The sequence below is a fragment of the Clavelina lepadiformis genome, chromosome 1 (assembly GCF_947623445.1).
Source record: "Clavelina lepadiformis chromosome 1, kaClaLepa1.1, whole genome shotgun sequence".
NCBI classification, from domain to species: Eukaryota; Metazoa; Chordata; class Ascidiacea; order Aplousobranchia; family Clavelinidae; genus Clavelina; species Clavelina lepadiformis.
The window spans coordinates 17,524,519-17,550,133 of record NC_135240.1 but is presented as its reverse complement, the minus strand read 5'-3'; the positions used below and the strand labels follow the sequence as shown (position 1 = coordinate 17,550,133).

General features: G+C 34.7%; 1 protein-coding gene across 2 annotated transcripts in view; it reads right to left on the bottom strand.

Annotated features, from left to right (window-relative positions):
- Positions 1 to 401: 401 nt before the first annotated feature.
- Positions 402 to 25,615, bottom strand: part of LOC143447672 (pumilio homolog 1-like) — a 44,420-nt gene continuing 19,206 nt past the window's right edge. Inside the window, exons 9-22 of one of the 2 annotated variants that reach the window (XM_076947766.1) lie at positions 18,525 to 18,672; positions 17,817 to 17,942; positions 14,650 to 14,724; positions 14,274 to 14,414; positions 9,507 to 9,749; positions 9,194 to 9,317; positions 7,012 to 7,149; positions 6,162 to 6,303; positions 5,690 to 5,806; positions 4,349 to 4,486; positions 4,164 to 4,268; positions 3,787 to 3,929; positions 3,329 to 3,494; positions 402 to 3,222 (exon numbers count right to left, since the gene is read on the bottom strand). In XM_076947766.1, the coding sequence (XP_076803881.1) occupies positions 3,028 to 3,222; positions 3,329 to 3,494; positions 3,787 to 3,929; positions 4,164 to 4,268; positions 4,349 to 4,486; positions 5,690 to 5,806; positions 6,162 to 6,303; positions 7,012 to 7,149; positions 9,194 to 9,317; positions 9,507 to 9,749; positions 14,274 to 14,414; positions 14,650 to 14,724; positions 17,817 to 17,942; positions 18,525 to 18,672 (2,001 nt within the window). In that variant the 3' untranslated portion in view covers positions 402 to 3,027. Of the gene's footprint in view, positions 3,223 to 3,328; positions 3,495 to 3,786; positions 3,930 to 4,163; positions 4,269 to 4,348; positions 4,487 to 5,689; positions 5,807 to 6,161; positions 6,304 to 7,011; positions 7,150 to 9,193; positions 9,318 to 9,506; positions 9,750 to 14,273; positions 14,415 to 14,649; positions 14,725 to 17,816; positions 17,943 to 18,524; positions 18,673 to 25,615 lie in introns of those variants that run through there. The other variant, XM_076947767.1, reaches the window with a different exon arrangement.

Genomic DNA, 25,615 nt, shown 5'->3' with positions numbered 1-25,615 from the left:
AAAATCCAACTTTATCAAGCAAAAATGGACAGATAGCTGAACATTTTTTAGGAAAAGTCACGAAATTTCAAGTTTCTACAGCAAACAATGCAACTGTATGCCACGTTTTGCTATGAAAGTGTGCGGGAGAAGCCAAGCCTAGTTAGAATAGGGTTAATCCACTGTAGTAGTCTAACGAATAAGCTCATTACGAATAAATAGTTGAATCTCACTGTACTAGCCTATAAATCGAATAATCAATCGATTACTATGCCTTCGTTGCCTTAACAATTGAATGATTACTAAAGGCAAATCCTTATTTTATTCGAATGCAATTCGATTACCCCAACCCTGGTGTTCCAAGTGAAGGTTTTATAACGCCTATCCTTCTCAGTGAGTACAAGCAATAAAACAGACGAGTCTGAAAGACACAGAAACGGATATAACTTTATTAAATGAAACTGAACAAGGAAAACCAAAATCAAAGTTAAAAGCGTACTCGACAAAGGTGTTTATGCAGCAACCAAATAATAATCGGTCAGTCATGCACGAAAAGTGGCGAAGAAAATGAATTAAAGGGAAGTGTTCAAGTGCCTTGCGCTAGACGTTGCAGTAGCTTACAACCATAAAAAGTTTTGGATACCGTTTCAGAAGACTAACATGTAGAAATTTTAAATTACTGTAAAATATGATCATAGATCACGTCAAAAAGTTAATAAAACGAACCCACTGAAGTTCTACGTCATAGATAAACGAATCTCACCACATAATACATATCGCGTTATATGTTGAAACATGGAAATTTTCGATATTCAAACATATCATAGTAAAACGGTTGAAGGTTTGCAGTGCTATGTAAATAACTAGACACATGCAATAGGGACTCCAGCCAAGCAGTTTTGCCAATCATGGTGATTTGACCTTGTTTACTTCACATACTTCCAGTACGAGGCTAAAAATTAGCTACTATTTATTAATAATGAAAGTGTGTTTAATTTTATGAAAGTAAAATCGAAGTATATCGTAGCGAGTAAAATGCACTACCGTGAAAAAAACAAAGTAGTATGTACACAAAAATGTAACATAACTATGTTTCCAGTTGCTGGTGGTCGCATTAACCCCACGGAGTCTACAGTTAGATTAATTTAATAATCTATTAAACTCCCAGCTCAGAAAAGTGACCGACAAATCACAAATGCATGGATAAGCAATAATACCCATCAACAGCCGACTTCATTGGCAGTGCCAATAACCAAAATATAAAATCAACAACAGTACTTTACGAGCATCGGTATTTACAGGCGGGACGGTGACATCCAGAAATGAGCACATTAATATTTTTACAAATACTGTAAGATCACTGGGATACGAGAAGTTTTAGCTCGAAATAATTCTTCAAAATGTTCTCCATTTTGTTAAAAATCGAAGCGCAGGCTAATCAGATTCCTGGTATCTTGAGAACTAGATACATTTATAACTGGTGATAGACCGTCAAATAAAACGAGGTAAAAGGCAAAACGGCGGAATGATACAACGTATTTAAAGCTATATTTATTACATAGGAAGAAAGTAAAATCACAGTAGAGTTCGTTAAAGTCCAGTTTGCTATGAACAGAAAATATACAATTTGTACATGAAACAACAGAGTGGCCCAAAAATACACATCCTGGTAACAACAAGGCAATGTTTTAAAATCAGCACGTTTCACCTGACAGTTTTTTTTTATGTAAAATGTTACGTAAATATTAATATCATTTTGTGTTCTACTTATAAATTTCGGTCGATTAAAGAAAGTAAACTGTCTGTGAGCGTACACAGACTTTAAAAGCAGTTATCAAGATCGTATTTACAACTTCTACTAAAACGTTTGCAACAATACTTGACCTATATTTACATCAACATCTTAATACACTTTTTACATCAGGCATGATAGAAATTGATAAAATCACATTGAAATAAGACTATCCAAAACTGAAAACCATGCTTTTGTCGCAAAGAACATACAACAAATTGGGCAGTTGCCTTACTAGCATCCAAACACAGTGGCAGTTAATAACAAACGCCACAAAGCAATAATATTTTGTTTCCAAAAAAAGAAACGTTTATAGATCCGTAGACGTTCTATTTGCTTTACCAAGGCGTGCTTGGATACAACACCTAAATTCTTTAGCGCTTCGACAACTAAATATATTTTCTACGCCGTAGAATCTACAAAAGGAGCTACTATACTTAGCGTACCGATGAGTAGCATAATCATGCAGTGTGAGTACACGAGTACTATACATTTACATTCCTGTCCCCAACTGTACACTGCTATATACAAACAACTCCATAGTTCTAATGGAGGCCAACTTGAACTATAGAAAAAGATATCATGGGCTTATGTTATGCACAATTCCACCCGTAGCACAAAACTAAATTTCAATCCTTAAATTATGAACATTTGCAAAACGATCCTGCACAAACAAAATGCTATGCATTTAGCTATTAGAGGAACATCACTACGCAGATAACACATGATTGACATTAACAACATATTACTTACAGCACAAAACTAGCAAATTGTGCCATTCCAGTTTTTTGCAAAATTGTCTGATAACCAACTTTATATACAGTACAGGTTAACGTTCTAAAGACATGATTACCATTGCGGGAATTAACTAAAACACAACTTTGCAAAAGTGGGATAACATTTCGAAAACAACCGCAAGTGACAGAAGCTGTCATGTACTATTGCTGCTTTCCAATAATTGTGAACTTTTTCCTCATGATCTACTGTAGACAATGCACATAAATACACAAATATTCACAAAACATCTCAAGTAAATGTTACATTAATTCAAAAATAAATGTTCTGAAGTGGCAAAATAATTACAAGATTTGACAAAAGATAAAAAAAATAAAAAGAGACTTGAACATAGAAAGAACTCGTATTAAAATTCACTATGAACATATTTACAATTTACACATGTTTTTAATGCAGTTACACAGTACAATTAGTTCAAATTCAAAATCCTGAAGATAAAATAGCACAGCGCTCGCAAAAAGCTATTCTGAGCTATCCAAAACCCAGCCAGCAGGACTTAACTGGGAACTTGACAAATCTCCTGCACCAGCAGACGTACTTGATGTAGAGGTTCCAACATTCTTCAGAAAGAACTTTTCTAGTTTTGTAATTATGTGCTTGCCATACGTGAACTTTCGAAGTGTAAGCACGTGAGGTCTGATTTTGTGGATCAAAGCCTGAAAAAAGTTTCCTCTACCATTACTGCCAAATACCGTTTGACAAGTTGCACACTTTACCACTGTAGGGTAGCGAAAACTGACAGGTAATGTACAGTATACAAACTTTTTTCTGTTGGGGTTCAGCAACATCAAGCATTTTCTGAACAACATAATTGGCATACTGATCCTTCATCATGATGAACAAAGCATCAGGTTCCTGGCATATTTCCTCTATCAACCATGCTCTGTTCTGAGGGGATGAGTGACTAACACATTTTTCAATCACATTGCTGATGAAATACATATACGCATGTTCAGTACTGAAAGAGTATTTCATACCTTTAATAGTATGTCCATTCGATGCTGATATTGCCTTACCTAGGTAAAGAGCAATTTGTGGAAACCTACCTATTTAAGGTTTACACAGTTGCACTTTTCCAAGATCAGGTAAAATGAGTTTCTCTAAGAAAATTGAAATAAATACTTCATAAAATTTGATAGAGGCTATCTACTACACTCAATAATTACACAACTAAGCAAAAGCACAATCCACTTACTACAAGCGTTTGATGAATATTTTACCTTGCGAATTTATGTTGACTTAAAGCAAGTATCTTTCCTCGCAGTTCATTAACAATCTGACTTTTCTGTTCTGGGTGTCCATGTTCCAAAATATGTTGTATCACATAATTTCCATACTGATCTTTTACAAGCATTTCTGTGTGCTATGTTAAAAAATAATGATTTTAGTTTAATCTCTTTCTTCAGATTAAGTAATTAGCAAGATAGCAAAAACATTTTTGCATTTTTATCGCATCGTTACGAAAATTAAGTACAAGGTTAAATTTGCAACCAATCGACATCAACTTACTTGGTGTAGTGTAATACTTGCATTTTTATCGCATCATTAGGAAAATTAAGTACAAGGTTAAATTTGCAACCAATCAACATCAACTTACTTGGTGCAACTCCTCTAATATTGGAGCAGTTTGTTCATCTGTACAGTGTTCCAGAATCCTTTGCATCACACGGCACCCATATGGATGGGAAGACAAACCAACAACCTTTGATGAAAAACAAACAAACAAAACAGTGAAATAATATTACACATTACTTAGATACAAGTGTGTTGTAGAAAATTGACCTGGCCTTTGAACCCATCTACAATGAATTGCAAATGTACTGGAGGAACACACTCAATACATTTTTGGACAACGTGGTTACCATTTTGATCCTTGACACATTTCAGCAAATGCCCATTAAGTTCTTTGACTATTTCCACCTACAAAAAGGCATCTTTCTTTAAGCAAAATATGAATGAGTCTTACAGAAAAACTGCTGCAAATAAAAATGACTAAAATTACACAACTAAAAACCACCAAACAGTAATCATGGTTGTTAACAATTAAGATGCTTTACACATAAATTAAATTAAAATTATACTGATTTTCGCAGTACACCTGAAAAGGAGAGCTTACGCTCGCGAAAGCTTGTGTAGAAAAATATAAATGAAGTTAACCTTCAGGGTGCCAACTACATCCTGCTGTTATGTTACACGTAAATTAGTAAGCCCACTGCTTTGTTTTGCAAATAATTGGCATCTAATTTAAATGTACCGATTTTGATGCATATTTAGCTTAATCTGTTGTTTGCTTGAAGCTCGATTGTTGCACAGTACTACAGCATACTTTATAGTGATACTTTGCTTGCTAATCAAGTCAGGCTTGTATAGTATGATTATAATCTTAATTGTAGAACTGAGGAAATTCTTTTCGCATTAATAATTATCATGGCCGAAGCTCGGAAATGAAAACCTCTGCCTTAATGCCAGATTGTCAATCCTTTCTGATTACATTACTTGTAACAATGGGTATACTAAAATAAAAGGCTATGCAAGAACATAGTAGGGGATAAAAAATTAAAATAAAACGTTAATCTTCTTCATAGTTCGGTGAATCTTAATGATTTTTTTTATTTTGATTTTGTATATAGATGTCCACTTTGGAATAACAAATCAGTATAAATATTATTATTTTTAGTAGTTAAACATACAAAAACTGAAGACCTTATTGTTTATCAAGCACTATCTATTGATTTAGAGCGTCAATAAGTTTTAAAAACACCAATGCTTGTTTGCAACATGATTTTAGTGCAGTTTGGTGAAGTTAAAATTAGTTGAAAGTTGAGAGGCTTGTTGGTTCATGCAGCATTTTATTTGTACAGCATTGACAAACAAGCCTATTTGAAAAGACTGATACAACATTCTGTATTTCAAATTAATTACTGTAGAAAAATTTGAAACACGAAAATATTTGCACAAGAAAATTCCTAACTTTGTATTTTCCATCTAAATACATCCATTCTTTTGCCATCATATAAACGAGAAAAGTCTTCATGTCAAATCAAGACATAACAAATGGAAATAGGTTTAAATCACATGGCAAAAGAAGGGTCAAAACAAATCTTACTTACTGCATTACATTACCTGTTGCTCTTGTGGTATACATTCAAGTGCTTTTTGTATCACTCGACAGCCATACATTTGTAGTGCCAGTGGTAAAACGTGACCATGAATACAATTTGCAAGAGCAACTTTATGTTCCTACACATCAAATAACATATACGATAAACAGTGGTATTTGTTTTTCATTGGAATAATTCGTATTCGCTCATTCGTAATGTAGATTCTAATCATTTTCACTGAATATGTATTTAATACATATTCTTAAACCATGGTCTCAGAAATCTTTATATCATGTTGAATCATATCAGACATTAATTTCCATCACAGACCACAGAGTTTCAGTACAAATTGACTAAGTATACCAATGAAATAATTCCACGTAAACGTAACAATTTGCCTGTGTTTACAGTATAGCAGTCAACTAAAAATGTGGCAAACGAGCTTTGTCATGCAATAGCTAGCTAGAAAAGTTAAAAACAAGTACTATATTTACCAAAGAACCAAATTCAAAAAATTTTTGTATGACGTAATTTCCGAAAACATCTGTCATTAATTGATAAGCCGATCCAATGATCTCATTAAAAACCTGCTGTTTCTCACTTGGTGTTGCACGCTCCAACTTTTGCTGAATAAATCTAAAAAATATTTGTTTGGTACCATAAAAGGTGATTAATATCGAAGTAAATGTCAATGTGCCACATGCTTCAACAGTGCCACTATTAAATTGTCTGCATTACTTTCTTGTCTTCAAAAATATTACATGATAAATTTTTGCATTGGCTTTCACTGAAATATGAGTCTCAAACCTTTACCTGTGCAATGTGCATACTTGATCGAAAGGTAACCAATAAAATGCTTTTATTTTAACAACGAAATAGAACAGATACTAAAAAGGTAACATATATTCGATAGCTTAAAATTAGAAGCTTTTACATAAACAGTGGCAAGGTGCAATGGCAATGGCAGGTGTAACTTTTTTGAAACATGATATAGGACCGATAGATTAAAATCAACTGTTTGAAATAAATCAGTTATCATGATGGAAATATAATTTGTATCTTCATGAATGCGTTTCCACAACACTTGAGCTGGCCAGAGTGTTGGACTCGCAATTATAAAACCTGGATTTAATGGTCAGCTGCACTACCACTACATACCTACTGCAGAAATTTTAAGATTTTTTCCTCAAACTGGCAACATCTGTTATGTCCATGTGACCATAGTCCTAGACTTAATCGAGAAACATATGAACACTTCAAAACTTCAGTGCCAAGCATATTTTAAGATGTTTTAACAGTGAGAGTAAATGGTTGAACAATAAACATATTATCAATCACATATACCTTGAACCATGTTGATCTTGTGAAAATTCAACAACATGGTTGACAAGCTCATGAAGTAATGGGTTGCTTAACCTGTTGTTACGAAAATCATCAAGCAGTTTACTTCTTCCAGCGGTCATCATTGTATCTTTAATTGGTCTTTGCACACAAAATCAAAACAACACTAAGTAAATAAACACAAAAACTTTATCCATATAAAAATGTTTAGATCTCTGGGAAATTGTATTTCTGCTTAAGCTTAGCCTCACAAATTTTAAAATCTTACTGTATTTAATCCAGAGCAGAGGAGATTAGGGTAGTGAGGTGAAAATGCACAACAACACTACACATCGGCTAGGTAGCCGAGTGGTTAGAGCGCTGCGCTCACAATAATGCAGCCGTGTTCAATACCGTTGTAAAGCCCTTGAGCAAGACATTAACGACACTTGCTCCTGTTCAGTGGTCCTGGAAAACAGTTCTACGTTCGAGCAATATGACATAAATCACCAAAAAAATAAACAAAAATTATGTGACTATCGAAACTTGCATTAAGTTTAGCTAGGTAACCGGGGCTGGAGGAATCATTGCCGGATCAAGCAATCACGCAAAGACTTTCCTGTGCCAGGATAAAAACTATGATACCATATGTAAAAGCTAAGTCTTTCACCACAATTGTTTATGTGTCCTTGAATTTTATTTCTTTTCCTACCCTCTTCTTCATAAAGAGTCAATCAATAAAAAAGAATTGATATACATGCTGCAAAAAAGGCAACCTAAGTAAGGACTAAAACCAAGGCTGACTGAATGTGCACACAGACGAACAAAGATTTTAAAATAATGGCTACCCCAACCACAATATTAAACTCAAAATATGTCATAACTAGCGCACCGCCTTTAAAAAGCAAATGGCTACAAAATAATTGCACACATATTGTACATTAGACAGGAGAGTTTACAGGACCAATAGAGGTACATCATACAGGAGAAATCTGGAACATACACTCCTAAAAAAATCAGTTTTTTCGCAGAAGTATGTTGGTCCATTGGAGTTAGGCAATATTAATGTAAATTTTCTGAAGATTAACCACATCTATTAATGCAAAGCTGCCTTTTAAATCATTCGCTAGGCAAGCCAACATCTGTTCAATAGCGTAATGGCCGACAAACTAACTTTAAACTACTACACCCTCTTGGCTCAGATATATCAGATGACATATCTTTTTGCTGAGATTGCTGGAAGGGGTATTCTGTAAGAAATAAACCATTGAACATTACTCAAAAATTCAAAAAAAGATGTCACCATGAGTAAGTACAAAACAGTTATTAACTGTTAAATTAAAACCGCATAATTTAGTTATGAGTAATTTGTTACGGTTTTTGCATAACTTGACAAACACAATTAAGATTTAAATAAACAAAAATCTAAGTCAAAAGCCTTTTCAGCTGCAATATTTTCAGCAAGTCTACTGTCATTGTACTAAAAGCATGTCAAGATGTACCGAACTGTGATTAATGTTTCAGCATACTTACAGCTTTAAACAAGATTAATCAGTAAGCAAAATACAGTATTGACAAACCAACATTAATTTGGCAATAGTTGAACTTCAGAATTAGCCCAAATTTTTGCCCAGCTTAAGTTTTATGTTAAGTTCATTTGTATGAAGCAATCTTTTACCTTTTTCTTTTACATTTGAACATTTCAAAAATGAAAAATGCAAAAATTAATTTGCTGTACATTGTACAATAAGATACAAGCAGTGTTCACGTTCAAGCAGCAATATTGTCGAAAACCAAGCGATTTTTCGATTGCTGTTTAGCATCGCAATGCATAAAGTGGCAAAAAGGAGTGTTCATAATAATTAGCAAAAAGTGAGACGAATTAGGCGACTAGACAAAGAGAACTTAGCTTTGTTAATATAGAAAACAATAGAAATTCAGCTGGGACCAAGTGATATGCAACGACTTAGGCAAGTTGTAATGTAGTAGTAAAATTCTTTTATTATTAGAAAACAGAAATCGTGAAATAAGACTTGTGAAGTAAAAATTATCACACGACGGTATGTGCACTCTTGGCAATTCGACGGCGGCCCTTGTTTAACTTGCCAGTTTAATTTAATACCAGTGCTATCCAGTTGTAAGGTATAGAAAAATATAAAGAAAACTACAAAAATAAAGCAAAAGTAAGTAAACATTACAAACTAACCTAATTCTTGTCGGAGGAAAGAGTGAACTCCCAGAGTTTCCAAAAATACCAGGAGAAACATATGACCCATTGCGGTACTTAGTCTCAGCACCAGGAGCAGCCGAAAACATACGATTTCCACTCCCTAAAGTATAAGTAAAATCACATCAGGCAACCAATCAAGCAACCCAAAATTTAGCAATTTTCACCGTATGTAAGCACATCAGAAACACTGGTTAACATCAAATGTTCAGAAGTATCCATTGGTTGTTTAACATCACATGTATACATACTGTAAACAGCTTGGTAATCTTTAAGAAATAAAATTTTATACCTATCATCATGCTGGTTGGTGAAGACATGGAAGGAGGTGGCGAACTCAGACTATGATGACTGTGAGTCATAATGTTTCCCAGGGGACCAGGAGATGGAGACATCGCACTCATACCACCTCCACCTCCAGGTGATACTCCTAAAGAACTATAAAACTGAGTGATGCCACTGTGTGGTTGTTGGTGTTTGGAGTAGTCAGAAAAAGAGTCTCGCCTTTGTGGAGTGGAACTTGCACTTCCAATTCCTAAATTTTAAAGGTAAATGTAAAGGTGGATCCCATACATTTTCCAATACACTACTCAGCGATGAGAAATTAGTTCCAGAAGTTAATAAATAGAAAAATAAATAGAAGTTCTCATTAGTTCGTTAACACCCATTAAAATATTTTGAGTTAAAATCCAAGTTCAGAGTAACTTGATTAAATTGGCAAGAAATACGTATGAAAATGAGCCCGGCTTCTGGGCTGAAATTTGAACACTATTGGACAATTATTGCTGAAATAGTGATACCATGCCCATTTAACAGAAACTTGTTTAACTAACTGTGAGTTATATTCCAACACTGACCCAAGTTGAATTGGGTCACTTATTTTAGCATTAGATGAAAGAAAAATGGAAGCAAGAAAGATGTAAGGAAAATTTATGGAAGAAAATTTTTTTAGTAGAACTTTGAAAAGTGCCGAATGTTTGTGTAAAATTTTTATGATGATCAGTAACAAACACCAGCTCAAAAAACTTACTTGGGCCAATTGAAAACTTAACTATATACAAATAGAATCATATATTGTTTTCGCCATTGACTGCTGGGAGCAAAAAAAATGGTTTACAGCATACGGGAACAAAAATATGCTCTCACACAATAAACCAACAGAAAGCAGCAAAACCTTCAGGTGCGCCTTAAAATGTGCAAGGTCCTGTGGTGATATAACGATGAAACACAAGCACCACCACAAAACTCAATTACATGCAAATGTAAAGACCAAATCTTAGCATTCAAGTAGCCTGGGTACTCCCACGAACAACAAAAATTAAAATAAACAAGTGCTAGTGAGTCAGTTTTTGTCACCAAATCATAATTTAACTGTTGACCAAACTACTGTTAACTTAGTTAAAACTAAATTCTACTAATCCAAGTAAACCTGGCAACAAAATTTAACACAGCAGGTTATTTGTGACTTCGTAATCAGCTTGTAAGAGAAAAACTTTGATGGGCTACGTCCAATAAAGCAAATCAAGGATTGCAGATATTGAAAGAGGTGTTTATTGTTTAATCAACTTGCAAAAGCAAATTTAAGATATCCATATTTTCCAAGATAGATATAGTTTGGAAATATGTTACAGAACTCATTATGACGAGACCTGTTGCATACAGTATCTCAAATTTGTACACCATAACTTGCCAGCTCTTTATTCATGGCTTGTTTAAAATCTTCCAAGAACGTTAAGTTTAAGCTAGAATAAAAACTTAATAATAAAAAGCACAAAAAGGATAACACATGCTACTTTACAGTACTATGTCAGGTACACAGATATACTGTATACAAATGTACATATAAGAAACTTCAAAAATGATACAGTTTGCCACTAGATTTCCTTGAATACATTATAAGCCAGTATAAATGTAATTACGATGACTGTTGTTACTAGCATGCAGCACATGCAGTTCTTAACCTTTTTTATTTGTTTTCCCATTTACACCAACTACAAAACCAAAATTGCCCGATTTTGGTTTTTAACAGTTTTTTTTTTTATTAAAGCTTAAGTAAATCTCACTTCTAAACATACTTGAATGTAATCAACCAAACACTTCAATTTTATGAATTTAATGTTACCAAATCATTACATTTCTGATAAGTACCACAAATACAAAATCTATGCAGATTATTAATAGATAATACTTGAATGTTTAAACATAAACTGTGGGTGTATGAGGCTATTGGCTACACTGCAAAATGTGTATTAAACAATTAGCTGTAGTGTATGATGTGTGTTGTGTGTTCATTTACAACAAAACCTGTCATGAGTTTGACTTTTGTATACAAATGATATATAGGTTATTTATTTATTTCCCACTGGTCAAAAACTGCTGGCTTATGCATCAAAAATTGAAACTGGCATTAATGAATACACTTGTTCTTGTTATCACAAGTTTTTTCTTTTACAAAGCACTGTAAGTAAGCCTTAAGCATAATTCGGGCTCAGACTATGTCTTGAAAAGCATTTCATCATGTGGAAAAAGGTTAAAAGCCCTGCTATATGGTGACGCAAACATGTAAGTGAAATTTGGCTGAAACAAAAGGAAGTAAAAAAACAAAACATGACAAGGTGTAGAAGAAAACTTAAATGAGACAATGCTTTTTAGTTGTGAAAATGACAAAGTTTAGTTTAATAATTTTTAGAGGGATGAAAGACTGTTCTTCTTCAAAGTATGATTTTTCGTTTAATTTTGTTTTATGTCTAAGAACTTTAGTTTGATTCTATGTTGGGAAATGGTACAGAAAAGAAATGCAACCTGATTTATTAACCTTGTCAGAAAAAAACAATTGAGCTCAACATAACCATGTGCTGTGACACTTCCTAATTTATGTACAGGTAAGACAGGTTGAGTAAAAAAGACATGAAGAATCAACCAAGATCCCCACTTGATCTTCACCTGACATAGATGTTTGTCAGTCAGTAAATTTTGCACATTAAGTCTCTCCCTAACATATGGTTTGTGACATATACACGAGTGTACATTTATTTTGTAAAGTAAGCTACTGTTACTTGCAAAGGTCAATTTAGCAAATGTGTTCGAAACTTGCAACACTTCTGGAAGCATCATAAGCATTTTATTGAGAAAATTATAAACTCAGATTTAATCAAAATTAACTGATAATTTTAATTAAGCAGTTCTTCGTTTATCTGTAAATTAGTAATGAAGTGACATCATAAGTGGGCTTGTTTAGACATTGACACATACTGTACTGATACGTTTGATAGCGAATTGCAGAAGTGTATGTGCCGATGACAAGAAATTGAACTAAACATTTCCAGTAAGTAACACTACCAACACTTTGCAAAAAATTCTAGCAGCGAGATGGCTCCACCGGCTAACAAATTTATGTTGTGGACAAACCATCTTTAAGTACGCCGAAGCGCTGTAATTATGACGTGTGTTATTGTTGGGTCCTTCAGTTTTGTTATTGTGTTGAATTAGTTGAGTGTTATCACGGCCGTTAAGTAGCCATGCAATTTAAAATCGTTCCTTTTTTGATGTCTTTTGGCATTGGTATTTCCAAGATGGTGTTATCAATTCCATTTCTATAAAACCACTTTTATATCAAAGTTTTTATAAGACGACAGGATAAAGAGGCTGCGTATAGGGGCGCGTAAAACAACTGTGGTCTTTGAACTGATCCAAGTACAATCCACCCAACACCACTGCCGTAGCTATTGCCGTGAGGACTTTACATAGCTTTAAATCTAGCTCATAATACTTTTATTTTACTGGCTTGTTGGCAAGCAGTATAGTTTGAAATCTCAATAACTGTTTTTTAACTTTTCTTGTTGGTTGTCTTTTGGCAGGATTGGAATACCGTAGGCCTTTTTGAAAGACATAGCTTTAAATCATTATGTTGTTTTTAACCTTGCCGTGGTGGTAGTAGATCCTGTTTTTTTAGTTAGACATAGTCAGATACAGTAGTTCCAAACCCTGTTGTGGAGACAGTTGACCCCGGTTTCTTCGTTTGGTCTAGCCTAGTCTGCTATAGTTAAGTTCCAAACCCTACCGTGGAGGCAGTAAATTCCGCTTTCTAATTGGTCCTGAACTCTGCTATGGAGGCAGACGAAACCGTTTCCTTTTTTCAGTTTAACCTACTCACCAACAGTTAGGTCCCCAAGTCTCCCATGTAGGCAGTAAATTCCAGTTTCTTTATCACACACCTGATTGGTGAGATTAGAGTTCCAAAGTTGGTTGTGTTGGCCATTGATTAGAATGTCTTTTTGGTTCGCCTGATCGGCGGGTTCCCGATGCTTGCATTCCGGTTTTTATTTGGTCCCAAACTTTGTCACTGATGCAGTTTATTTTGTTTTCTTCGCCTGGTCACTGATCAGCTGAGAGCTTAAAGGCAGCCTGGTTCTCCACTTCAATTTGCCGAGTAGGCAATTGAAGCTAGGTTTCAAAGTTTGAATTGTTGGCAGTCAATCCCTGGTTTTCTCAGCTTGCTTTGTTGGCAAGTGATTACTAGTTGTATCTTGCAGTTGTTGTGTTGTCTGTTGGCAGTTAATCCAGTTTCTGCAACTTGCTAACCAACCGGTTGAAAATCACATCGAGTTTGGATCTGTCTTTCATCGCCTGTTACGAATCAATCATGAATTCACAAGAGGTCGCTGAAACTCGTCGAAGTGGTTTTCACCGTAGGGTGTGAAAAGACTTCAAAGGGACGAAAGAGTGCTTGAGAAAGCTCAGCAAAAGGTCGAAAAAGTTCGGTTGAGGAAGCTCAACAAAGGGACATGAAAATATGTTGAAGTACTGAAGTAGAGTATACAGAAGACGTATCGCAAGCAACAACTCCATTTTGGGAAAGTTTAAGTGTGACCAAATGCTCTAAATCAACACTAGCAAATTTATTTTCCATTTGGCACATCCTTACTAAAAACAGAACTAATTTAAAATGTAACATAAAAATAGATGTAAGAATTTCTTACCACATACAACAGGTTTATAAGGACATCAAAATATATGCAGCTGTCGTAAATATGAAGGTAGATGATTCAAAATACCATACCTGTCCCCAATGTTCCAATTCCCAAACTGTTTATTGAACTTGAAGTTCCATGTGGTATGGCAGGATTAAAGCCCTGATTAAGAGATGGAACAGGAGTACTACCACCACTCATGCTTTGCTGGTTTGTATATAAAGCATTTGCTGCAAATATACAGTTAAATTATCATGAAAATTTTGGCAGGTGGGCGGTGAATTGCCCCTCTCGCCAGGAGGGCAACTTTTTCAAATGTATATCGTTTCTTATAAGCGTATATATGCCACCTCGCCCATTTGAGGCGAGCGACTAAGTCCGCTTAATGGGAGCAATTAATCGCTTGCCTCAAACGATTGAGGTGAGCGCAACCCGCCTCAGACGGCCAGGCCCAATCAATCCTACCGGCCACTTGTTGTTGAGCACTTTGATTGTATCGAAACATGGATCCATTTCCACCGGTCATCTGAGGAGGCATCACTGCATTAAAACAGGTGACATGTTAGAAAATCATCACATTTTGCACACAAAAATATATGCAATTAACAGAACTAATGCAGCAACTGAGAAAAAAACTTTATGTGATAATCTGATTTATTCCTTAAAGTGGTGTGCAATTAACTGGTGTTTTTACTTAATGTTAGATAGGAGATTTGTATGTGATAAAACAACATGTGTGTTTAAGCGATTAACCCAGTACTATTCAACCTTTTTTCTGTGGTACACCTTTTATTATTTTTCAAGAACTTTGTATATCTCAAAAATAGAAACGTTTAGTTGTGCATAAAAAGTAAAACAAACTAAAAACTAGATGGTTGGTGAAGTGTTATATATATATACACATATATAAGTTATATGAGTCATATACTGGGCTCAGGCAATTAAGCACGCAAAACTGTAAAAGCAGAAGCTGATTTAGTGGGTTGTTTGTTTTTGCATAGTTTCGGCAATTTGGACATAACATGGTGTTAGCTCTTTCTCAATTCCTCCTCGCATCAAATGTTAAGTATTGAGTTTCTTATTTTTAACGTGATGTCAACAAGACTGGAAAATCCTTCACACAAATAATTCATAGGCATCTTTACTAAGATGTAAACACTTTTTTCCGCAAGATTTTTATATTCGGGAAATTTAAGAAGAGAAACCTAAAACTCTGAATAATCTAGTTCTTGGAAATCAGCCCAGAGTTCCAACAATTCCTCGTCCTCAGTTGGTACTTCATTAAAGAAAGTGTTCAGAAGCCCTACTTTTTACGCCTTTTTGGCTCAGAGACTTATAGGAGACACTGCTAACTGTTGCGATGTAGTATTAGAATGTATCTGTTAGGTCACACATTACTGATATAACAATCCAAGTACAAACAAGTCAAATGCAAACCACACGAATGCATTGTGAGCGTTACAGCATCCTACAAAACAGGTTGACTGCTTTGTACTTTTGTTGTGATAATGTTTCAATGAAATTGTTATTGCTGATGTGATGGTCAGTATATTAGTTGCCCTGGTAACCGCTTTTACCTAGTCTAGCCATCACCTCCCAGACTGTTACACCACCTATTGATGAATCAGCATGCTTTCATTGCATACTGTTCCACTTTAATTGTCCATAAAATTTCATAAATTTCCTTGTTTACTGCTCCCTTTAATCATGTGTTCTAAGGGTATCCTGCTGACTGCTTTATTGACTAAGGTCATTCCATTAAACTACCAGTGGTGTATCCGCGCTCTGTGTGAGCTCATACTAAATTATATTATTGGAAGTTACATCAGTTTATTACAGATGAGTTTATTACAAACTATGGTGAATAAACATGACCCTGAATTTGTTTCGGGATGAAGACCAGGCCTGAACACCAGGCGAATGGAAGATGATGATGGTGAATAAACATGTCAATATACTGTCACAGTGGGACTTCCACTATCACTGACCTAAGCTGTATACTATTCCTCGGTTGCAAACTCTAGGTTTGATCCGGTATACACTTGGGTATACAGCAGCATATACTATATCGCATTATATACACCTCACAATGATTACATCAAAGTTGGTATGAGGCCCGCGAAATTGGAGAGCAGAGATGTATCCAGCCACCCTCTACAATGGGGAAGCCACCAGAATAAAACTGGTTTGATGATGATGATTTAGTACAGCATTTTACGATTATCTATGATAATTGTGGTTTTTTACTAAATCTCAGACAATTTTTAAAGTGATCTTTTAATGGAAGATTTGGTTTGTAACTCCTTTTTCAATCCAATTTGGGAATTTGCAAACATGGCCCACTGCACATATGGACTTGACTTGTTGAAAGTTTTAATCAGGCCCATCAAATGTTGGTTCAAATGAAGTGTGAAGATTTTATTTTTTAGCCTTTTCTACTGACCCCAACGCATTACAAAAACTTTTGCTGGAGTCTTGTTTTGTGCTAATTGTCATAACTAGCCCTTATTCCTACGGAATTCTTGTGCAATTCTGATGATATTATAATGTTTAACAACAAGCGCTATACTATATTTTGGCCGTGTTTAGCATACACAGCCTGGTTTTGATTACTTCAGAATTGCGTCATTCGTACCACAGCGCTCAATGCAATAGTTCTGATATTGGGAGTCTATGATTTACAGTCTACCGAATGCAGCTTTAATCTGTGATCTGGAAACAGTAGCCGTTTCGTTGAGAACTAATAATAAATAATTATTCCAAACATTGACAGTTTGGTTTTGGTATTGTGATACTTAACTGGGTAAAGGGGTTAATGAACTCGCTACCAATGGGGTCAGATTAGCAAACAATAGATTAAGCAATAATTATTTATAATATAGTCATTAACAACAGTTCACAACCCCAACAACATGCTTAGTTAACATAGCCTATTGTATCGTCACAATTATGCTTTGATAAACTATTTGTGTGAATTTTCAAGCGAATACGATTCACATGGTTTGGACTGAAACCATTATAGTTGCAATTGCGCTCAACAATAAGGCAGAAAGGGACACATTGAACCCAGGGGTTAAGAACCACTGGCCTAGGGCAATCATGGTTAGATAAAGAAGATTTGCAATGCTATTACATTTTGATTAATTTATATGAGAGAACGATGTCACGCAGCACATAGTAGCCACTGTCCAAAATACTTTCCAAGCCTTGTATATCAAGCATTTGATGATGGATTGATTTCAGGTGTCACTTTAGAAGTGAATACTCTTAACCAAATCAAAAAGCAATGAAAGTTTTAATTTAAAATTCAAAAACATACTGGTGTCGTGTGAAAAGACATTCTCATCTGTTACAGCAATTAAAACCCGGTATCATTCCCCTCATGCAGTTACATAACTAGAGTCAAAAAACCTTAACCTAATTTCAGACCAAGGAGGAACAAACGCCTCACTAAATGTCTAATATATGTAACACTTGCATTAAATTTCAATGAAATGGACATTCTTATGTGGTATGTGTGGTGACCCAAGAGCATAAAATGATAATTTGGCTGGCTGAAAAATAGTCTGTGAAGGTTAAATTGTTGGCAACCTCGGCTCTAGTCTATAAACTATTTTTAATTAAATACTTACAAGGCTGAGAACCATTCATAAATACAGGTCCTGGAGTGAACAGCCTTACTGGCCCAGACCCTCTACCGTTATTTATTATAAGTGCTCCACTTTGATCGTAATACCCTGGAATCATGGGATAGCCAGCTGCAATGTAAAAGACAACTCTGTTTTTAATGAAGTGAATTTATATAATGCAGTCAGACCTCGTAAATCTGGACTACTTGGTTTTGTCAAAAACTGTAGGCTTAGAAAAGTATATGAATTAGTGAATTTGTATGCATATTACTGTGAAGCAATTTACAGAGCACTGCAAGCAAATGTAAAACTCGTCTCAATCAAACTCTAAACATGAGATAAAATTAACAATTTAGAGAAACTGATCTCGACGTATTGAAATGAAAGCGACAGACCCTATGTGAAACAACCGCTTTAATGACAAACCGTAATGCTTAGATGTAACACTTGTCGCTGGTCGGATTAGCGAGTTTTTTGTATTGATTTGGCATATTTGTTCCAACTTTACCATGTCAAAGTTGGACAGTGAGGTTTTTAGAGTAATGCGTGGGAAAAAATTCATTCTCAACAATGTTATGTCCGATAGTGAAGATTCCTGGGTCTCGATTAACAAGGTCTGATTGAATACAAATAACTGCCTAAAATTCTTATACACATATAATCCATTGCTAATTTAGTAAACATTTCTATATAAATTGTCAAGAAACTAACCAGCGAGAGCCATGGCTTGGTTGATATTATTTTGTTGCATCGCAGCAACATTTGCAAGAATGTCAGATTGTTGTTGTGCACCTTCTTGATGCTGAGATGAAGGACTTTGTGATGGAGACTGAGGTGTTTGTGTTGCTGCCCTATTTGGCTAAAAACAAAATAATAGAATTAAACATGAAGCTGAACAATACTGTCTTTATAGAACAAAGTGCCACAAAAGTTTTACAAGTATTCACAATTTAATTGAATTTTATAAAAGAAACCAAAGAGCTAATTTGCCATAAACAGTATTGACTTCATTATAGACATTTTTGCATGTTTATTGTTGATGTCTGTATTTGCTTATATTTTTGCTTATGATGTAACCAGGATAAGTACTTAGTCCAAACTTTAATAATACTAGTTTTCCGGGTTAGGGTACCAGTTAAGCTGATGAAACAGACCTGGACTTTGTTGTGGATCAGCATATGCCAACTGAATTGCCGCAACCAACTTAAGCTAAACAAGATATTTTAATTGGCCCGAAATCATTTGTAGCAAACACAGAAAATAGACACAAATATCAGCACAAACCATTGAAGTAGCTGTTTGATGGTGCTGAATTTACCAGTGATGAAAACAAGTATTAATGGTCATGACTAGAGCCATTTTTATTTTGACCTAAAAAAAATTTTTTTTGACTTTATTTTTATCAAATTTTGACTTTATTTTGACCTAACGAAATTGCTTATTTGTAGAGGCCACAGTTCCCTCTCCAGTTACCCAAACATAATATTTTGTCGATTTCAGACCCAAACGTAATATTTTGTCGAAAAGTCAAGGTGTTTTATGGATTATAAAAAGTGCGTCAGGTTTTTTGGCGATAGATTTAGGTAGCTTGTGTTATTTTGTCCTTGTGAAAAGGGCACTTTGCCTCGATTTTCTCCGCATGGTAAATTCTAATAAACAGCAAATTAAACAATTAATCAGAAAAATCTCGACAAATCTGTCTAACTTTTGCTGAAGACGATTTAGCTTGCTTAGGCATTTTTGTAGCCTATTACAGAATGTCAGTAGGCTATTTCTAAAATCCAAACTGTTGATCTTCGAAAAGACCACGTTTATGAAGAGGAAGTGTTTTATAAGAATTGTTTAAATACGCAACAATGAATAAACAATGGAAAATTTGCGATAAAAGTTACTGCTGATCCAAGTGGGCATTGTGACTTATTTTCTGTTTTATGGGTTAATATGGTTTCATTGTGTCGCAGTTCCTGATTTACAATGCTTCCTCGAGGATTTTTACAAAAATTACTCTCAAGAAACACAAGAATTTTGTCAAAAGCCATAATCTGACAAATTTTGACTTTATTGAAAATTTTGACTTTATTTTGACCTATAAACTTCTTAGTAACAATCCCCTAGGTGCTGAAAACAACTTTATTCTTTGATTCGTGGTCAGACGAGGTCCTTAAAATTTTTTGACTTTATTGACTTTTGCGGGCCCTAGTCATGACACAAGCCAAGTCACTAACAGCACAAGTCCAAGTCAAGTCGAGTCATTTCATTACATTCCCAAGACAAATCTTAACACATGCCAAGTCACTATTTATGACTTAGTTTTAGGTTGATAATCAACAGCTTTTTGAATACTAGTAATGTAAATATAAGCATAAAATCTGATTGCATTCATGTTTGGCACTTTTGCACATTCAATAGAATATATTGCATAGTGATATTTGAATAAATTCTTTCACAACTATAAAACCAATTCTATAATGATTTGAAATAATTAATTTGTTTTGTGACTTGAGGCAATTAAACAAAATTTTCCCGTTAATACGAGTCAAGTCAAGTCTTTGAAGTTGCAAAACAAAAGTTTTCCCAAAAATCTGACTCGAGTCGAGCTGTTTACCTCAAGTCTTTCCATTTCTGAAATATACTATCATCAAAAATTGTTTGGCATATTGGAATGCAAGTGACACTAAATAACAGAAAACCGACACGGGCGATCAACAATTGTTAGTTTATCAACAAACATTGTTTGTTCATAATCAAAAGACTGTGACATAAAAAGTACGTTGAAATTGACTATTATCTTTTTGCAATAGATATAATTATTGCTTCATTCTAGAAAAATCTTTGTAAATGTTTATTAAACCAAAAATGCATTCGGAACTAAATTAACTTTTACCAACTGGCTGCGTTTATTACAGTTGATGGCCAATACACTGTACTTTTATTATGTCTTAACTAATTCATATATATGGCCATGCATGAAACGGACAATGCTGTAACATAACGCTGCTTTACCTGAGCTGGAAAGAAACATTTTAGGTGGGGATGGGCCTAGTCGAATTTGAGTCCAATTACTTGGTAGAGTATTGATTAATTCTCCATGACGTTGCCCATGTTGGTTTTTTCATGTAGGTAGACTTCAGTAATTTTTTAAATAACTAAATCGTTTAAATAGTACTCGTAAGCTAACGAGATCACCATTTCATCATTCTAGTACCTTCAAAAACTAACAAAACTAGTATGAATGCCGAAAACGCCTATTTTTCAAAGTTTTTAGTGACTTTTGGAACGTCTTCATAATTATGAAAATGGGTGGTTATATCATTTTTGTTCAATTTAACTATGATATGGTTTAAAATTTGAAAATATCACCAAAGATTGAATGATTCGTTGAAATATGTTGAGTAGGATTATATTACACGATTTGGGCTGAAATGCCGAAAAAGTAACCTTCACATTTAGAGTCACAGCTTCTTAATGCGTTTTTCAATGAATAACCTATGATGTTTTACACAAATAAAGGCTTAGATCGTTGCCCAATTGTTGGAAATTCCCAACAAAACTCAAAGCATAAAGGAGTTTTTAGATGCCAAAAAGTGGTTATTTACAATTTTTTTGGTAATTTCAAGTTGAAGTAGTCACATGATTGATCTGAAAATAACGTAATACATTACTTACGATCAGACTAATGAATTTATGCAATAAAACTGTTAAATATTATCTTAAAATTACCAAGGTAATTCTTGCCAAAAAATCAACTTCTGGTTAAAAATTTTGAATGGAAAAGATTTTCCCCTAAACATGCAATAAACCCACAAAGATTCAAGAAAATTGATGCAAAAACCACTAAAACACTAAAGTCTTTCAGCCTCATCTAAAAGAAATAGTATGTGCATTAAATTTTATACCTTTCAAGGGAGTGCGTCTGCTAGAAGTAATTTTGATTAAAATTAATTTTGACAAAATAAATAAAAAAATTACATTTAAAATGTAAATTTTTTACGTTTAAGCCGGATTTCCGCCTGTTATTCTCAGACCATGTGACTTACTGTAGGTATCTGGTATTCATCTTTGCTTGGACGGAGAGAGCACACAGGTGAACAACCAAGCAAAGTTTCATTGTTGTATGGTAAACACTTGAGTAACATGAAAGTAATAATTGGGATTGTAGAGGCGTTTTCCCATAGTGATGGTCACGTGATCAAATAATTTTTTTCTTAACACACTCCATGACCACGCTAATTACTACCACAAAGTTTGAAGAAATTATCTTAACGCACCAAAAAGTTATGCAAGATTATACAAAAGTGATTTTTTCGTAGCATCCCAAATAACCCAATAAAATGCCCTAATCTCCTATCACATAAATGGATGTTAACATCATTAAAGTGGTATGTTGGGGGTCATGTATCTTTAAATGGGCAAAGTTTGAAAGCAAAGCGACAAAAGATATGAGACAGGCATTTCCCAAAAAAGTAGTGAAGTGATCATGCTCGTATATGAATTTAAACGAAATTTTGTTAAACCCCACCCACATACCAAATTTCAAAAACGTTCGATGTTATTTATGCGAGTTATCGCACAAAAAACAAAAGATGAAGAAACGCATAAGACAATGTATAACTAAATCTTCGATTTGATCTGTAATAACAATTAAATTCACCACAATACGCTGATCCACAACAACCCCAGAAGTAAAAGCTGAAATGATTCCACACCTAAAAACAAATCTTCTATCATAAGAGTAACAGTACTGAAAATTTGGTGCTTTTATCGCAAAGTGCATATTGCTTATCCACACCACCAAGTAGTGTGCCATTAGACATTAAGCTTATTTTTATTGTGAAACCCACACAACCAGTGTCAAAATAAATAAAAATTTAACCTAGCTTTTATACTCAATTAAGGGCATCTTCTATCAATCATCAAACCATGTAACAAAAATTTAGTTGTGACGATTTTTTAATATTTTCTGAAACATATTGCTGAGTAAAACATATTTCTGGCAATTTTTTGTCTCAAGTGTTGTATAAAAATGTTATTTTAAGATTTTTAAACTTTCAGCACTCTGTTTTTTCTAACTCTGATTGTAAATTCGTTATAACATTGGTGCAGTGTGACGTCACAATGGCCCAACATTTTAACTTCATAATTGTAGCCTGTATCGTAACAATGATCATTCTTGGCATAGTCTCAGTGAACCAGTATACCAAGGTTGCCTCATCGGCTATTTTATTGTTACTGGTATCTTATCAGGTTAATCACAGGTAGCGTGATTCTGGATAAATTGAGGGATGTCATCATCACGTAAATGTAAGCTGTCTGCTGATTGTTTTTGCTATGTCTGTGGTCTATACATTAGTTTAAAGCAAGTGAAATACAAAATAAAGGTAGAAGCAAAGTTTTCTTACGCTTATGAACTTTATATTGGCATGAAAATTGGTGACCAAGATAAACACTGGGCACCTCGTGTGATCTGCGGAACATGCCGATCAAATTTGGATGGCTGGCTTAGAGGAGACCGGCATTCGATGCCATTTGCTATTCCGAGAATCTGGAGAGAACCCCAAAATCATACAGATGACTGCTATTTCTGTATGGTTGACATTTCAAGGTTTACAAGAACTAAAAACCGACGTGACATGATATATCCTTCTATACCGTCTTCTATTGTACCTGTTCCGCATAGCAGTGAGTTGCCACTGCCCAAACCACCGAGCAAAAAAGCTCCAGAAGATTTAGCAGGGTCTGAACATATTGAAGACTCCGATGATGAATTCAACATTTCTCATACAGACATGATTTCAGAACCACACTTCCCAAGCCAACAAGAATTAAATGATTTAGTTAGAGACATGGGGCTCACTAAGTCAAATGCCGAACTTCTGACTTCAAGGTTGAAACAATGGAACTTGTTAGATTCGTCATGTCGATGTTCTTTGTCGAGAAAAAGGCATGAAAGATTTTCAAGGTATTTTTCTGTGGCAGGCTCTCTTTGCTTCTATAGTAATGTTGATAACCTTTTCGAAGAAATAGGAATTGCTCATGACCCAAAGGAGTGGCGCCTATTTATAGACAGTTCTTCACGAAGTTTGAAATGTGTCCTCCTTAATAATGGAAACCAGTAATCCATCTATACCCGTTGGCCATTCTGTCCAAATGAGAGAAGATTACAAAAATGTAAAGTTGCTTCTTGAAAGTATTAACTATGTCAGATATAACTGGCAGCTTTGTGGAGATTTCAAAATGATTGGGTTCTTGAAAGGATTACAAGGAGGTTATACAAAACATTCTTGTTTTCTTTGTTTATGGGACTCCCGAGCTGACACTGAACACTACTCTAGAAAAGATTGGCCAGAGAGAACGTTTTTCGTTCCTGGCACACAAAATGTGAAGCACGATCCTTTGGTGGATTCGGAAAAAATTTTAATGCCTCCTTTACACATCAAGCTTGGCTTTGTCAAGCAATTTGTCAAGGCCATGAATAAAGATGGAGATGGTTTTCAGCATATTTCTGCCCTGTTTCCTTTTTTGTCAGAAGCTAAGAAGAAGGCTGGAATTTTTACTGGGCCGCAGGTTCGACTTATGCTCCAGTGAAAAGAACTTGAAAATAAAATGACTACGAGAGAAGCAGAAGCATGGAAGGCATTTCGAGAAGTAGTTAATTTTTTTCTTAGTAGTAAACGAAGCGATGACTATAAAGTTTTGGTGAACAATCTGATGGAGGAATATGAAAAATTGGGATGTCGTATGTCCTTGAAAATGCATTACCTGCACTCTCACCTTGATTTTTTTAGTCCAAATATGGGTGATGTAAGCGAAGAACATGGTGAAAGGTTTCACCAGGACATTTCTGATATGGAAAGAAGATACCAAGGAAGGTGGAGTTGCAACATGATGGGGGATTATTTGTGGTCCATAATACGAGAAGATTTATCAGTTCATAGACGCAAATCACGCAAACAAAACCACTTCTGAAGTTTTTAGGAATGTTTGCAATATGGATCCTTACATAATGCATTAGTAGGCTATATTATGGACAATACTTCTATGTGTTAGCATGTTTGTGAGTTTTATACAAAATTATGCTTATTAATACTAAAAACTTTTGGGTAAAATCAGAAAAAGCGATATTTCTTGAAAATTTAGGACACTTCAGGGAAAATATTTGTATTTTTGTGATTAGTTCCGAGTAGCAAAACACAATACATAAACATTTTTATGCAACTAAAAATTTCGCAAAATTTTGTTACATGGTGTTATTTAACATCTTCTACGCAAGACCCATTTTTCAAATATATAATCATAACAAATAAGAGGGGTGAGAAACCACAAATAAATGCAGTAATTGCAAGCCATCATACAAAAAAGGATCACCAGTTGTTTTTAGTAAGTATCTGGTAAAGCATGGGTTATAATCACTTGGCACAACCACGATGCATTTCATGGATAAAGTTTAATGCCCCCTAATGGAAATTTTTTAATATGTATGACCTGTATATTTATAGTAGAATCCTGGTTAGTGATCACTTGAACGCAGTCCAAAATTTCTTCTAGTGTTGTTTCAAATCGAAAAAAAATTGGATTCGTGAGAATGCGAATAATATATTTTTATATTTGTGTGAATCCGAACCCATTAAGCTAACTTATTATCGTCCTGAGATCGAGTAAACCAAAGTCTCACAACCTTTTACCTGGTAAATAAATGTTGGAGCTGAAAAAGTTTTTATATTTTCCCTTGATCTTGATAACAAATAAAATTATTGCATATCGCTTATCCACACCACCAAGTAGTGTGCCATTAGACATTAAGC